This window comes from Malania oleifera, chromosome 7 (genome assembly GCF_029873635.1).
Source record: "Malania oleifera isolate guangnan ecotype guangnan chromosome 7, ASM2987363v1, whole genome shotgun sequence".
NCBI classification, from domain to species: Eukaryota; Viridiplantae; Streptophyta; class Magnoliopsida; order Santalales; family Ximeniaceae; genus Malania; species Malania oleifera.
The window spans coordinates 101,723,838-101,738,095 of record NC_080423.1 but is presented as its reverse complement, the minus strand read 5'-3'; the positions used below and the strand labels follow the sequence as shown (position 1 = coordinate 101,738,095).

Sequence of the window (14,258 nt, the reverse complement as noted above, 5' to 3'; positions counted from 1 at the left end):
AGTAGATCTTTGATCAAGCCAGGTAGAGAACATTGGAATTCTCTTGAAAGTGTAATGAAATATTTAGTTGATATCAAAAATTATGACTTGTTTTTTACTAAGTATCCTACTGTACTTGAAGGTTTTTGTGATGCTAATTAGAATGCTTTGTGAGGTGATTCTCTCTTTACCTTTGGTTATATTTTTACTTTAGGTGATGGTGTTATTTGCTAAAAATCTAAGAAAAAAAAAACAATAATAGCTAACTCAACTATGTAAGCTGAGTTTATTACTTTAGCGTTAGCTAGTGAGGAAGCAAGTTGGTTGAGAGATATATTGCATGAAATTTCTTTTTTGGGAAAAATCAATACCACCTATCATAATTAATTGTGATAATACTGCTGCAACTGGTAGAGTGAATATTCGTAATTATAACAGTAAATCTAGATCCATAATAAGAAAACACGATACTATGAGATCATATTTGAGTTGTGATATCATTAATGTGAGTTATATAAAATCTTCTGAGAATCTTGCAGATCCATTAACTAAGGCCTTAGTAAAAGATAGAATGTAGAATACATCGAAGGGGATAAAATTAAAGCCCGTAAAATTATGAACCATGCATGAGGATACCCAACCCAAGGACCATGGATCCTGTAATTAGGTTCAATGGGAAGAACGAATCATATGGTGGTTGTAAGAAATGCACTATTATTTTTAAACTCATCCCTATAGTGTAAGTGCATTTATCTTGTAACGGAGGACACTGAGTTTTTAAAACTCTTAATGTTAATATGTGCCTCTTATGAGTGGGGTGTTAGAGTTACAAGAGCATCTTTAACAAATTTCACTTATATGAGCATAAGAATGGGCCGCTCTTTATTAGAATTGGGCTTATTCTCAAATATGCTCATGAAACCAGGATTAACACAAGGTCGAAACGTGTTGACTGTTAAAGCTCATGTCAACACCTATATGATTTTGTGTGAGTTGTAATACTTATTTCCCTTAAGCGATCATTGTTCAAGTCTGAGGCCACTACTAGCTCTGGAGTAAAGGTTATTGTTCATTGAGTGAAAGTTTAATGTAAAGCACACCTTCATTATGCATAATTATTCATCTTGAATTGTTAAATTCTCTACGTGCATGGTACATACATAATATTAAAATGAGGGGGGAACTGTTAGTATATTTTGATATTATTATTTTATATATTATCTTGGAAAAGATTATGTATATTGGAATGGGTTATGTATTTACATTTAATTAGGTCATTCATTTATGTATCTTATAAATTCATAAGATTAATTATGAGAGTATATCTTAAAATTAGGTGTGTACTTATTTAATATTTATACATCTTATTTATTAAGTGCAAGGAGAATGAAAAGTCATTTTATGTCTATAAATAGAATCTTAAGGCATTAGAATTGCACACCACTCTCTTTACATCATTCATCATGTCATCATTCTTTCAATTTTAGAGAGTTTGACAAGTGAAGAAAAGTGTTTTTTTGTGTAGCTTTGAACTCCTCCATTTGTGCAAAATTGGAAAGAATCATACAATTCAAATCGGGTTACTGTATCTTAGGGGAGATAAGTCTTGAGGAGTTCTCCTGCACCGATTCATGGGTTGAGTTAAAAAATTACAGAGGGCTTGAATTTCCTTAAAGAGAGCGAGATATTCGTATCTCAGCCTATTTGTAAATCGTGTTTATATTTTATTTTTATTTGTGTTTAAATTTTATTATTTTTATTTTATTAAATTTCCTAACATTTGGTTATCAAAGAAAGTGAAAAATAAAAAATATATATATATTAAATTAATAAACATAAATTAAATTATTTGCACCATTAATATTTTTTAAAAAAATTTATCTTATTAGAATAAATTTCATTTTTTTAGTAATATTTGATATAGAGAGAAAATTTAACAAAAAATGAATTTTCTTTTATTTTTTTCTTTTCTTTTCCTAACCAAAATTTTTAATTTTAAATGGACCCTTAAAGTTAATTTATAGGATAAATATGCATTTATTATAGTTTTCACATTTCATAACCCACATATTGTATTCATTTAAAAATATATGTGTGAATCAACACTTATCAAATCACTATCTAATTAAGTTGGTCAAAAAATCAATGGCTGGAAACTAGAATTTGTTTTTTAACCAAAAAAAAATTATATTTTACTTATGTATTTTCAATTATTAGCATTTGCTTAGAAGAATGAAATCGAATTTATCACTTGATTTCATCATTCACTTTATTCAACTTTTTATTTTGTTCATCCGTTGTCTCATTCCAATTCACAAACAAAACATTACTTTAAGTGACTATATTTCTTTTAAGGCAAAATTATTGACTTCCTTTTAAATATGACAAAAAAATAAAATATGTCCTAAAGTTTTAAAAATCTCATTAATCTTACTTGATATTTTAAAAATGTCACAAACCTCCAATGAGATTTACCAAAAAAATACAAATCTTCCCTCAGAATATTTATCTTTTTGCAAAATATAAAGAGAGATTTATATTTTTTTTTTTTTTCAACAAATCTCAGGAAAGGTTTTTAGAATTCTCGAAGCTCTGGAGAGGTATGATTTTTGAAATCTTAAGGAAGATCAACATTTTGTTTTTTTTTTGTCAAATCTCAAGAAATGTTAGTATCTTTTACCTTTCTTGTTACAATTTGTTGTTGCCAAAAATTGAACCACTTTAGTAAACGGTCATTCAACCGCAATCGCCTAAAAAGAGCCAAATGAGGATGACTTGGACGACTTGGGGTATACTCCGAGGAATCACTCCGATGCCAAAGTTAGGGGATGGGAGGTACATATTACAACAGTAAGTAAAGAGTAAGTGAGAATGAAATCCTTACCTCCCCGTGAGATCACCTTTTTACAATGGTGGAGACAGATCCTCCTTCAACTTAGAATTTATGAGAGTGTCATTATGCTTAGTAGAGTTATGAGTAACTTAAAGGCGATTATGCATGATATCAATAGTAGCTCTTATAACCGTACCAAGGGTTACAGATAACTTAAGGGCAATTATGCGATGCATCAAATTGTGTTCTTATAGTTGTTTAACCTATGAGCGTATTTATCAATTTTTGGTGTATTAGTTGCCCCCTACACTCTCAAATATTCGAAATAAATTTATTTCATTTGAGAGTTATAATTTGAACCGAACCCTAGGTATTTTAGCTCTATCGAAGTCAGCTATAGGCTTTCATAGCCCTCCCCCAAAACCTATCGGCCTAACCTGAGCCGATGAAGGGGTCACTTTGGCTCAACTGAGCTGATTGCAAAATAATATGACTTATACCGAGCCGATACTCACACTGTTTAACTTTATCTGAGCCAACTTCCTCATTATTTGGCTTGATCTGAGCCAACATGCTCACTATTCAACTCAATTCAACTTTCAGCTCAATTTGAGTCATATGTCAAATCGGGAAATATAAAATTAAAAATTATTAAAGTATACAATATAATTAGGTTTTTATTTTGAACAATCAATTATGTTTATGAATTTTAAATAATATAAAAAAATAAGTTATATGAATCAATTTTCGCCTACATTGGTATAATCCATTTTAACGTTTGCTATACTCCATATTTTCTGCTGCAGCGAAAGCGAAACAGGGGAGACCATGGAGATTCCACTCAAGCATCCTGATAAATCTCCTTTAATTCCTTTCCTTCACGCCATCTCTCCGCTTCCCACCTTCTGTTTCCAATCTCTTGGAAGTCCGGTGAAATGCAAGATCTTCAATGCCCTGCATCATCAGATGCAGCGCAGCAGAGAACTCGTTGCGGTAGCAAAAGAGAACATTAACGTTTCAATTTCAACCAGCATAAACAACTCGAATGATTTCCCAAACAAGACTAGAATCGGAGAGGAGCCTTCTTACGATTTCTATAACAACTCAATTAGCAATTCTTGCAAAGCAGGGGACATTGATAGTGCTATGGCGTGTCTTGCTCGAATGGAGGCTCTGGGGTTTCATCCCAACCCTGTATCTTACGCTTGCTTGATTGATGCTCTTGGGGTTGCGGGCAGGACTTGGGAAGCTGAAGCAATCTTTCAAGAAATGAATTCTTCTGGGATTATGCCAACGCAGAGAGTGTGTAATGCCTTGCTCAGAGGGTATTTGAGAAAAGGCCTCTTAGGGCTTGCGGACAGGGTTTTGACTGTAATGGCTGATTTGGGTATTAGAAGGAATCAGGAAACATATGAGATACTGCTGAATTACCACGTCCATGCTGGGCGGTTGAAAGATACATGGTCTACTATCAGTAGTATGAAGCGGGAAGGGTTTCCGATGAACTCATTTGTGTATGGTAAGGTTATTGGTCTTTATAGGGATCATGGGATGTGGAAGAAAGCGATTGGGATAATAAAAGAGATAAAGGAGATGGGGGTTTCACTGGACAATCGGATTTATAACAGTATAATTGATACATATGGGAAGTATGGTGAATTAGGTCAAGCCTTACAAGTGTTTGAGAAAATGCAGCAAGAAGGTATAAAGCCTGATATAACAACATGGAATTCTTTGATTCGGTGGCATTGTCAGGCTGGGGATCTATCTAAAGCTCTAGAGTTGTTTACTGAGATGCTAGAACAAGGATTATATCCTGACCCAAAAGTTTTCGTTACCATCATTAGCCGTTTGGGCGAGCAAGGGAAGTGGGCTATGATAAATGAGAATTTTGAGAAAATGAAACGTAAAGGGCACCGAGTAAGTGGGGCGATTTATGCAGTTTTGGTTGATATTTATGGGCAATATGGGAGTTTTCAGGATGCTGAAGAGTGTGTACGTGCTTTAAAGGTGGAGGGTCTTCAACCCTCAGCTAGCATGTTTTGTGTGTTAGCAAATGCTTATGCTCAACAGGTGTGCTACTGTGCTCTCCCTTCATTTCTACCTCTTGAGTCCACATCTCTCTCAATATGCTTAAAGAAAGTGCTTGGCGTGTTTATGGCAGTCGGTGGTATGAGTCCAATAATTGTTTACTCTTAGTATTTTTTGTTGTTGTTAATTGCCCACACCAACAATCACCTAGGTTTGGTACCAATTGTTGATCACCAACAATTAGCCCTCAGAAACCAATTGTCGGTGCGAGTGTGCACAGCGGAAAATCTCACACGAACTCTCACAAACAATCAATTGAACAAGCAAACAAACACTCGATGATGAACTATACAAACCTAGCAATCACTCAACAATAAAAGTCAATGAAAGCAATAACCAAAGAACACAAGAATTTACATGGTTCGGTGATTTGCCTACGTCCACGGGAGCAACTGCTATTTTCACTATCTCAATAAAGCTTACAAGCCCTAATCAATCTAGGGTTACATAATAATGAATATATAATGATCTAATGCATATAGAAGATCTATAGTTAATCTAAAACACTTCCGTAGCGATCCTCTGAAGGAAATTCTTCCGAAAAACTCCCAATCTACTGATCTCGAATTCGAAAATCTGTGACATCCAGGAGTGAAACCGTCGACAATTTGAAGCCGATAAGAACACCTTGCAACACTGCCTGAAACCGTCGACGGTTACACCCCAAATCATCGATGGTTTGCCCTCCAGGCTGCATCCTGTATCTCTCTTTTGGTCCCTCGCTTCACGGTTCTTTCCCCGGTACATGCGTTACACTCAGAATATGAGCCACATCTCCAACAATTTCCACCTTGGCGAATATTCACTACTTAGGAGAAATCTGAAAACATAATCCCCACTGCTCTACTCAGGCTAGTAGATTGGGACTCGTCTCTCGTCTAACACCTGGAGACGTAAACCAAGTCCAAGTTTGGGCGTTGTAGTAGGAACTCCACCTAGTTGAACACCCAACTCCTTGAATGATCCTCTAAACCACAATGCTACCTTGGCAACCTCAGCCACTGCCAAGAACTCCAATCTAGTTGTAACCAGTGTGACCTGAGACTGTACCCTGGACTTCCAACAAGTAGGTTTCCCACAACGTACCCCGTTGTAAGCCTCCCGTCATCCAAGTCTCCTGTGTAGCCTCCATCCACGAACCTCGCAACAAACGGATCACTTTGTTATTTGCCAAAGTACCCCATTGGATTGGCATTGGAAACCTTTGACACGTTCCAAACATCACTGTCCGTCCTCGAGTACTGAGCGGTACATTGTTTACTTAGATTCACCAACGGTGTTTTGGTGACCAATTTAATATCAACCATGCTAAATCTCTCCAACACCTGATCCCTAAAACCATACTGAGATAATCACAATCTCCCTATAGTTTTGTCCACACAGCCACCCTGAGATAACCCCAATTTCTTTGCAGCTTTATCCTTGAGAATCTCCAACCCAGGAACACTCTTAGTAGTACCTAAAACCTTCATGTCAACTTCCTTTCTCAATAGAATCCCTTAATGATTTACCTTGATCGGAACCTTCCCAACAATCGGCATGTCGCTCACATAAAACAATAGAATACTTGCCCACTTGCAGACTATCTCCTTCTCACCCTCTGGGAGCTCCATCAACCCCCTCGTCTGATTCTTATACAATAACTTCATCTCCTCCACCATGGCACCTATCCACCTACCCTTCCCTTGGCCGTGCACTGCCTCCTGAAAGGTAATGGGATCCTTTCTAATAGTGATGGTTGAATAAAACATCAGATCAACCTGGGCGGTGGCCTAATAGTGCCTCTAAGCCCATTGTGATCTTGTTGCTCTCCTGAGCTTGAACTCCCTACATCATGACCAATGTCATCTTTGCCCTAAGTCTGAAACTCTACCTGCATCACAATCTCTTTTTTGCTCCAGTTTATCATGTGATACTGCAAGTCTCCTAAGTTAGAACTTCTTGCACTTCTGCCCTAAGTCTCCAACTCTACCTGCACAACATGCTTGTTGCTACTACTGCAGCTTTCTGGCACCCGTTTCTCTTCATCTACCTGAGTTTGCTGTCCCATGAGTTTAACACCGAAAATCATGTCCTGACCAATTGCCTCCCCATTTGTGATTGGATCACCCAACTTGAACCCAACTTTCTTTTATACTAGAAAGATGCACTGTCTAGACATCACACCAAACCTAGATCCCACCTCACTAGAATCGTGCATGGCTTGACCTCCAAACTCTCTCAAATCAGAGAAGTCTACCACACGACCTGTCCAAGCCTCCCCTGCAACTCTCTCATCTACTGATACCTTTGGCGATCGATTAATCGAGAATAATGTCATACTCAATGACTTTACCTAGAAGTCTCTTGCAAGTCCTACAAACACCATGTCCTGCTCACAAAATTCCTTGAACACCAGTGTACTCAACACCAATATCTGACCTGAAGAACTCTCTCCCAGTCTGGTACTCCACCTCAACCACAAGTTACACCTAGCAAACATCTCCAACTTGTGCCGCATGAGATACCCCCAAACATTTCGTGATTACTTTACGAAATACCCATGTCCAACCCATGATGCTACCCTCACTGGTCCCCAAACATCCATATTAATGTAGTTAAGAATACCCTCCATTTTGTGTGTGGTTGTATTACACAAAACGGTATTATCTGACTCAGAACTCTCAGCTGCAGCTCCACCTACAACTGTGTTACCCTAAAGTGTATAGAGATTCCTTGCTATCCTCTGTCCCTTCATCTCTATCAATACGCTATCACACACCATCATCATCCCGCCTTTAGACTTGTAACTATACCCGTTACAATCCAAAGCACCTAATGATATCACATTCTTTCATAGATCGAGTACATGTCTTACCCCACACAATGTCTTTACCACATCATCATACATCTTGATCTTGATATCCCCCATTCCGACAACTTTACAGACTGCACCGTTTCCCATCAGAACGGAACCAGGACTCACCAATCTATAAGTGGTGAATCGGGCTTTGTTGGGTGTCATGTGAAAAAAATATCTCAATTCTAGGATCCAAGAACCCGTGAGGCATTCTAAACCCAATAAAATAGAAAGCATCTAACAATCACTGCTCCCTGAATCCCCTTCTTCAACTACATTCGCAGATTTTGACAAACCCTCTTGAGTTTTTCCTTTTCCCTTCTCCCACTCCAGACATTCCGGTTTTATGTGCCATAGTTTTCCTCACTTAAAACAACAAACATCCTTCCTCCTTGTGGACTGAGTTTTATTACCACTCGATCCACTCTAGGACTTGCCTCTCCCACGATCTTGATTAACCTTCGCCACGAGCCCTTCACCATGTGAACCCTCATCGCTGGCCTTTTTTACTTTGATGGAACCCCAGCAATACACTCATGATGTCCTCTAACTCCAGGGTTTCTTTCCTCCAAGTCAGCGTCGTAACTAGTTCTCGTATGTAGGCAACGTAGGTAGGGAATTCAGTAGCATTAACGTTTTGTCCTCTTCCTCGAACTTCACATTAACTCGCCCCAGATCACTAATGATCTAATTAAATGTGTTGATGTGTTGAGTTAAGTCCGAATCCTCTGCCATCTTAAGGCAATATAATTTTTACTTAAGATACAGCTTGTTCGTCAGTGACTTGGACATGTAACGGCGCTCTAGTTTCAACCAAACCGCTGCAGGTGAGTCCTCATCCATGATGTGATACAACACATCATCAGCCAGACATAACCACACGAACTCTCACGAACAATTAATGGAACAAGCAAGCAAACACTCGATGATGAACTATATGAACCTAGCAATCACTTAACAATGAGAATCAATGAAAGTAATAACCAAAGAACACAAGAATTTACGTGGTTCGGAAATTCGCCTACGTCCATAAGAGCAGCGGCTGTTTTCACTATCTCAATGAAGCTCACAAGCCCTAATCAATCTAGGGTTATATAATAATGAATATATAATGATCTAATGTGTATAGAAGATCTATAATTAATCTAAAACACTTCTGTAGCGATCCCCCGGAGGAAATTCCTCCAAAAACTCTCAATCTACTGATCTCGCATTCAAAAATCCATGACATCCGCGAGTGAAACCGTCAACGGTTTGAAGCCGAGAAGAACACCTTGCAACACTGCCTGAAACCGTCGACGGTTACACCCCAAACGGTCGACGGTTTGCCCTCAAGGCTGCTCCTTGCATCTCTCTCTTGGTCCCTCACTTCACGGTGCTTTCCCCGGTACATGCGTTCCACTCAGAATATGAGCCACGTCCCCAACATTTTTCTAATAAAGGGTCACTTGTTAAGGAACTATAAAAGTTATTTACATAGCAATAAGTGAAAACTGCTTAAAGTGGTAATGCTAAAGGTAATGGACATCTGTTAACAGGACTCTTAATGTTAAACTAATTTATGATGAGACTGCTTACGCAATGATATTTCTCTGTAGAACATCCAATCATCTTTCAGATTATGATTATCATCATCATTATTTAAGAAATCCGAATAAGGTAAAAATATGACGTGGAAAATAGCATTATTTTGTGTTACATCTCAGCATCTATGATCATGGTACCTAGAAGTTTGGGATGGTGGGGGTCATGGGTTGTATGTGTGTGCTTCAAAACTGAAGAATGGAGTATGCATGTTGGAAAACTAACCCGATGAAATATGATAATGCCAAACATCTAAAATAATAGTAGATGAACCTCCTTTCATTATTTATTTATTTTTATTTTATTTGAGCCTCATCTGGCTAGTTGATAACTTGTGCTTGAAACAATTGTCAGATTTCCTGAATTAATGAATACAACAACAATGACGGTTTTTTCCTTTGGACGTCATAGTCTGGCCAACCAATGTACACGTAGTTAAGATTGATTCTGTTATATGCAAATAATTATGCTTCCATTCAGATGTTTGTAGCTATCTACTGTAGGAACACATAAAACTTCCAATAATGGTTTGTAATTATGTATCCCATGCAGGGATTCTGTGAGCAGACAGTGAAGGTTCTTCAGCTCATGGAAGCAGAAGGTATTGAACCAAACCTTGTAATTCTGAATGTTTTGATCAATGCGTTTGGCATTGCTGGAAGGCATTTGGAGGCAATATCAATCTATCACCATATGAAAGAAAGTGTAAGCATTTTCCACTTGGATTTTATGTATATGACTAAGCAAGGAAGGTTGAGTTGTAGGACCTTTGGACTTTTTGTTCCATTCTTTCTTTAGATACTTCTATTTCTATGTTTTTAACAAGGATCTTGTTACTTCCAAAGGGTATAACTCCTGATGTAGTTACCTACACTACACTTATGAAGGCACTTATGAGAGCAAAGAAGTTTGATCAGGTATATATACCCTCTACTCTCAAGCCATTGTTCATTTTTTCATTTATGCTTTGAATGCTGAGAACACAGAAAAAGGAAAAGTGAAAAGTTGGACTATTATAACAGACAGTTGGTTTTCTAATTCCAAGTTTCTTTTCCTATTACTTTTTAGCAGTCAAGTGAAACATTGATCAATGATAAATCAAAGCCAAATATTTCATGTAGCCATTTGACTCTATATCATTCATATGTTTTGTTGACCAGGTACAAGGGATTTACGAGGAAATGGAATCCACAGGATGTACTCCTGATAGGAAGGCTCGGGAGTTGCTGCAAACTGCATTAATGATTCTGCAACAGAGATCTTGTAAGTACTACCCAGTCTGCAGCATGCCTATCTTTGATTTTCATCTGTCATGTCTGTAAGTATTACATAGTCTAGAATCCATCTAACACTCGCAATAATTATGATCTTTGTAGGAGTTCATTGTTATGATGATACAGCTCATGTATGCATTTTGTCCTTCCCTCTAATTGTTTATTGATTTGTAGGTGTTGCTTATGATATATTCCCTCTTCTGATGTGTTTCTGTACATTTTGTCCCTTCACATTCCCCATATGCTTGAATAGCCTCATTTATTTATTTATTTGGAAAATTTGGCCTTCATGTTCTTGCATGGCCACCCTCTGATACCTCAGATTTAGGGAAAGATGCTTTGGTAATTGATATGAATATGATATATTTTATAAAGATGGGGTTTTTACAGGAGTAATTGTAATGCAAGGTGGAGACTTCTGACATGTACGAGTGTATACTTTGAAGCATTCAAGCATTGGCTCACTTGCAGAAGCTTCACTTAGTTCAAAGCATCCAAGGATATGATGCTGATTATTACGATCACAAAGTGATGTGGAGTATGAAGCAATGTTTTTGGGTAAAATATTTTCGTTTTTCTGGATAATTTTGATAGAAGAACTTGCCTTCAAAAGTAAAATTCAGAGTCATTTGTTCTGAATTTATTTTACCTTTTACAGTATTTTGGTTCAAGATATTCAAGCATAAATTGTATATATATGCTTAGGGCATATGTGAAAGATGTGCATGCATGCATCTTATGGGTATGTGTGTATCATATTCATAGTTGTTTTCCATATTAAAAAAATTTAGTAAAATAGTAGTTTGTTTGGGGCTTCATTTTAGCGTCGCCTTTTCTCTGTTGAAAAAGAAATAAAGTTGAAAAAAGGAGGGACACTAATCCAATGTTTTAGTAAGTTCCCATTGTTTTTATGTTAATAACATTATGTTTTAGAACATTTCCATTGCTTTTATGTTATAAGCATGCAAATTTGACACAGTTCAAAAATTGTGCAATCTATAATGACAAAGGAGAACAATTAGCTTTATTTTTCCATAAAATGTTGCAATGACATAACTTAACTGCCATGTTTGATCGAATGACATTCCAAGCGCTTGCATAATTTTATTGCGACCATAATGTATGCACACCATATCCAATAGCACCTCCATGCATATTTCTTGACTATTTCAGTTCGAATCTTGGAAGCGTGTAACACTTGGAAAATCTATATTTTTTCCATGCATGTAGGCCAATGCAATTGGGACCTTTTCAAATTTAATTTATTATTTTGTTATTTTATTTCTATTTCTATTTTTTGCCTGTATTGGTCATTCCCATTCATTAATCTACATTCCTTAAATGAGATAACCCTTCCAAGGTTTATAGTTTTCCACCTTTAGATGAATGCTGAATCTCTCTTGCTCCATCAGATGTGGGGGAAATGGGAAATTAGTGCTGTTGTCTCATAAGGGGGTGCCAAAAGAAACAGGTCATTTACCTCCGTGCCATCAGGGAAAGAGGAAAAAGAAAAAAACCGACAAGGGTAATAATAGTAGAAATAAAAATGCAGTCATCCTTTGAAATTAAAAAGTAGGGAGTTCAGAGCACTTGTCTGCTAGTATTCGATCTGAAATCCATACATTAATTCCCACACATAAGATATGCGTGTTTAGGAAGGAGCGTTCATTTATTAATTTATTTTTTACCTTTCTTTGTGGCACAGGGTGGCACCAACACCATGTTATTTCCCTAATTCTGCTGTCAAGTAAACGCCAGAGTTGATGGACAACAGAGATTTTTTGTGCTAAAGCTTAGATTAAGCAGGCGGGGACCTGAGGAACATTCGAGTTATGAAGTACAAACACTTAGCTTAGCTGGATTCTCAGTTCATGTAAAGGAAGAAGTTGAGAGATCGACTTCTATTGATCGACCCATTGATTCCTTGCCCAGACTTGCAAGCCCTTCAAGAGGTGGTATGAGACCATCAACTTGTTTGACTATATTTAGAATTGCATTGCTCAAGTCTGCAGAATGAAGGAAAACAAGACAAAGAAAGGCAGTAGAAGGAGAATGGGAGGAGGAGGAAGAAGAAAGGGTGTGTATATATACATCAAGGCTATTTTTTTAGCTCCTGGCTGTAATATGTACTCTCGATATTTTGAAAAACAGATGCATTTCAAATTTGTGCTGTTATATGTTTTGTTTCTAAAGATTATTTCTTTCGATAATGTGTCCAAGAACTTGAGTGAGTTGCCTCAATTCCTGATTGGTATAGGTTTTTGCCCTACCATTTTGATTATGAAAAAATTGTGCTTGGAGTCCAAAGTTTTAAGGAATAAAGGAGGACATTATGAATCATGCCATGGACTGGCTTTAGTGTATTGCACAGCCCAATGCCTTCTACCCAAAAACCAACCCTCTCCGAATCGAGTTGACGCGATATTATAATACACCATCAATTTAAAACTTGTACCGAAGTAGGTCAATCTTATTATAATTGTTCTCAAGGTTGACTTAATGGGGTTTGAATTAGTTATAAAAGAAATATATGTATAATACATGTATATAGAACGAAATCTATGTATCGCAGAAAATAATATTATCATAAAACTTAAATTAGGTTGAATTAAATTTGCAACTAGTATTGTAAAATTTATATTGACTTGTCAAACCATTTGAAAATTTATTTATATTTTGATTTGTCAGATGAAAGATAGATTTGAGCTAGCAAAGTAGAATAGTTATAGAACAATAATAAAAAATACAATAAGGAAGTAAGGGACGGGGAGGGTGGGGTTTTGCTTTTGTCACTGGCAGTGGCTGCCACCCAATGAAGGAAATGTGGAGATAAGGGGATAAGGTTTGTTGATAGATTTTGACACTCTGTTTTGTTTTGCTGAAACATTGTCCCTTCAATGCTTCTTTCACACTTTCTTCTCTAGCAATGGCATTCGTTATATTTTAAAATAATAAAAATATGTTGTGTTATCATATGATGTTATCCTTCAAGAGTTTCAACACAGAGGCATAATTTACATTTTTTTTTTGAAAAGTACTTATCAATAAGAATTTTTAGACAAAAAATAGTTATTATAATTGAATTTTTTTTTTAATTTTAAATGTTATAAAATGACAATTTTTTTTTACATAAAATAACTACAAAAAATAAAATTTAAATTTAATAAAAACATACTATGTTAAGAGACTCATAAATAACATATTAATTAAGAGGATAAGTTCAAGAAGTATGAGTTAAACTACGTTTCATCACTAGTAAAAGTGCAAATTGGCCCCCACAGGCATGACGCAATGAAAAGGCATCAGCACGTAAGAAGGAGTATTAGAGGTTCAATTTCAGGTAAATACACTTACGGAGCCAGCGGTACCCATGGATGGTGAGAATTTACTCTGTGAGCCAGCGGGGACCATGAATGGTTAGAATTCGTTCTGTGAGCCAGCGGGGGACCGTATATGGTGAGAGTTTTCTGTGAGCTAGCGGGCACCGTAGATGATAATGGAGATGTGTCCCGAGGGTCGAGTTGGCCGAACGTCAAACTGATGTATAGAAGTCGTATCCGCATTCCGAACTTTACCTGATCAGCGAGACCTAGGGGGAGAACGCCGATCCGTAGGTTTGGTACCGCACCAGGGGATCCGAAGGGTTTGTTGGTGGCTG

At 36.9% G+C, this 14,258-nt stretch overlaps 1 protein-coding gene across 3 annotated transcripts; it reads left to right on the top strand.

Moving 5' to 3' along the window:
* Positions 1-3,579: 3,579 nt before the first annotated feature.
* Positions 3,580-12,772, top strand: LOC131160265 (pentatricopeptide repeat-containing protein CRP1, chloroplastic). Of its 3 annotated transcripts, XR_009137977.1 has the most exons (7): positions 3,580-4,885; positions 9,879-10,031; positions 10,172-10,243; positions 10,487-10,589; positions 10,703-10,731; positions 10,991-11,158; positions 12,013-12,201. XR_009137977.1 is itself a non-coding variant. In XM_058115725.1 (5 exons), exons 1-5 carry the CDS (start codon positions 3,641-3,643, stop codon positions 12,362-12,364), a joined length of 1,632 nt encoding a protein of 543 aa, XP_057971708.1. In that variant the 5' UTR covers positions 3,580-3,640; the 3' UTR covers positions 12,365-12,772. The 3 variants fall into 3 exon arrangements, 2 of the variants coding, with proteins under 2 accessions (XP_057971708.1, XP_057971709.1); XM_058115725.1 differs by lacking the exons at positions 10,703-10,731; positions 10,991-11,158; positions 12,013-12,201 and adding an exon at positions 12,306-12,772; XM_058115726.1 differs by lacking the exons at positions 10,703-10,731; positions 12,013-12,201 and having other exon boundaries at positions 10,991-11,422.
* Positions 12,773-14,258: the final 1,486 nt, after the last annotated feature.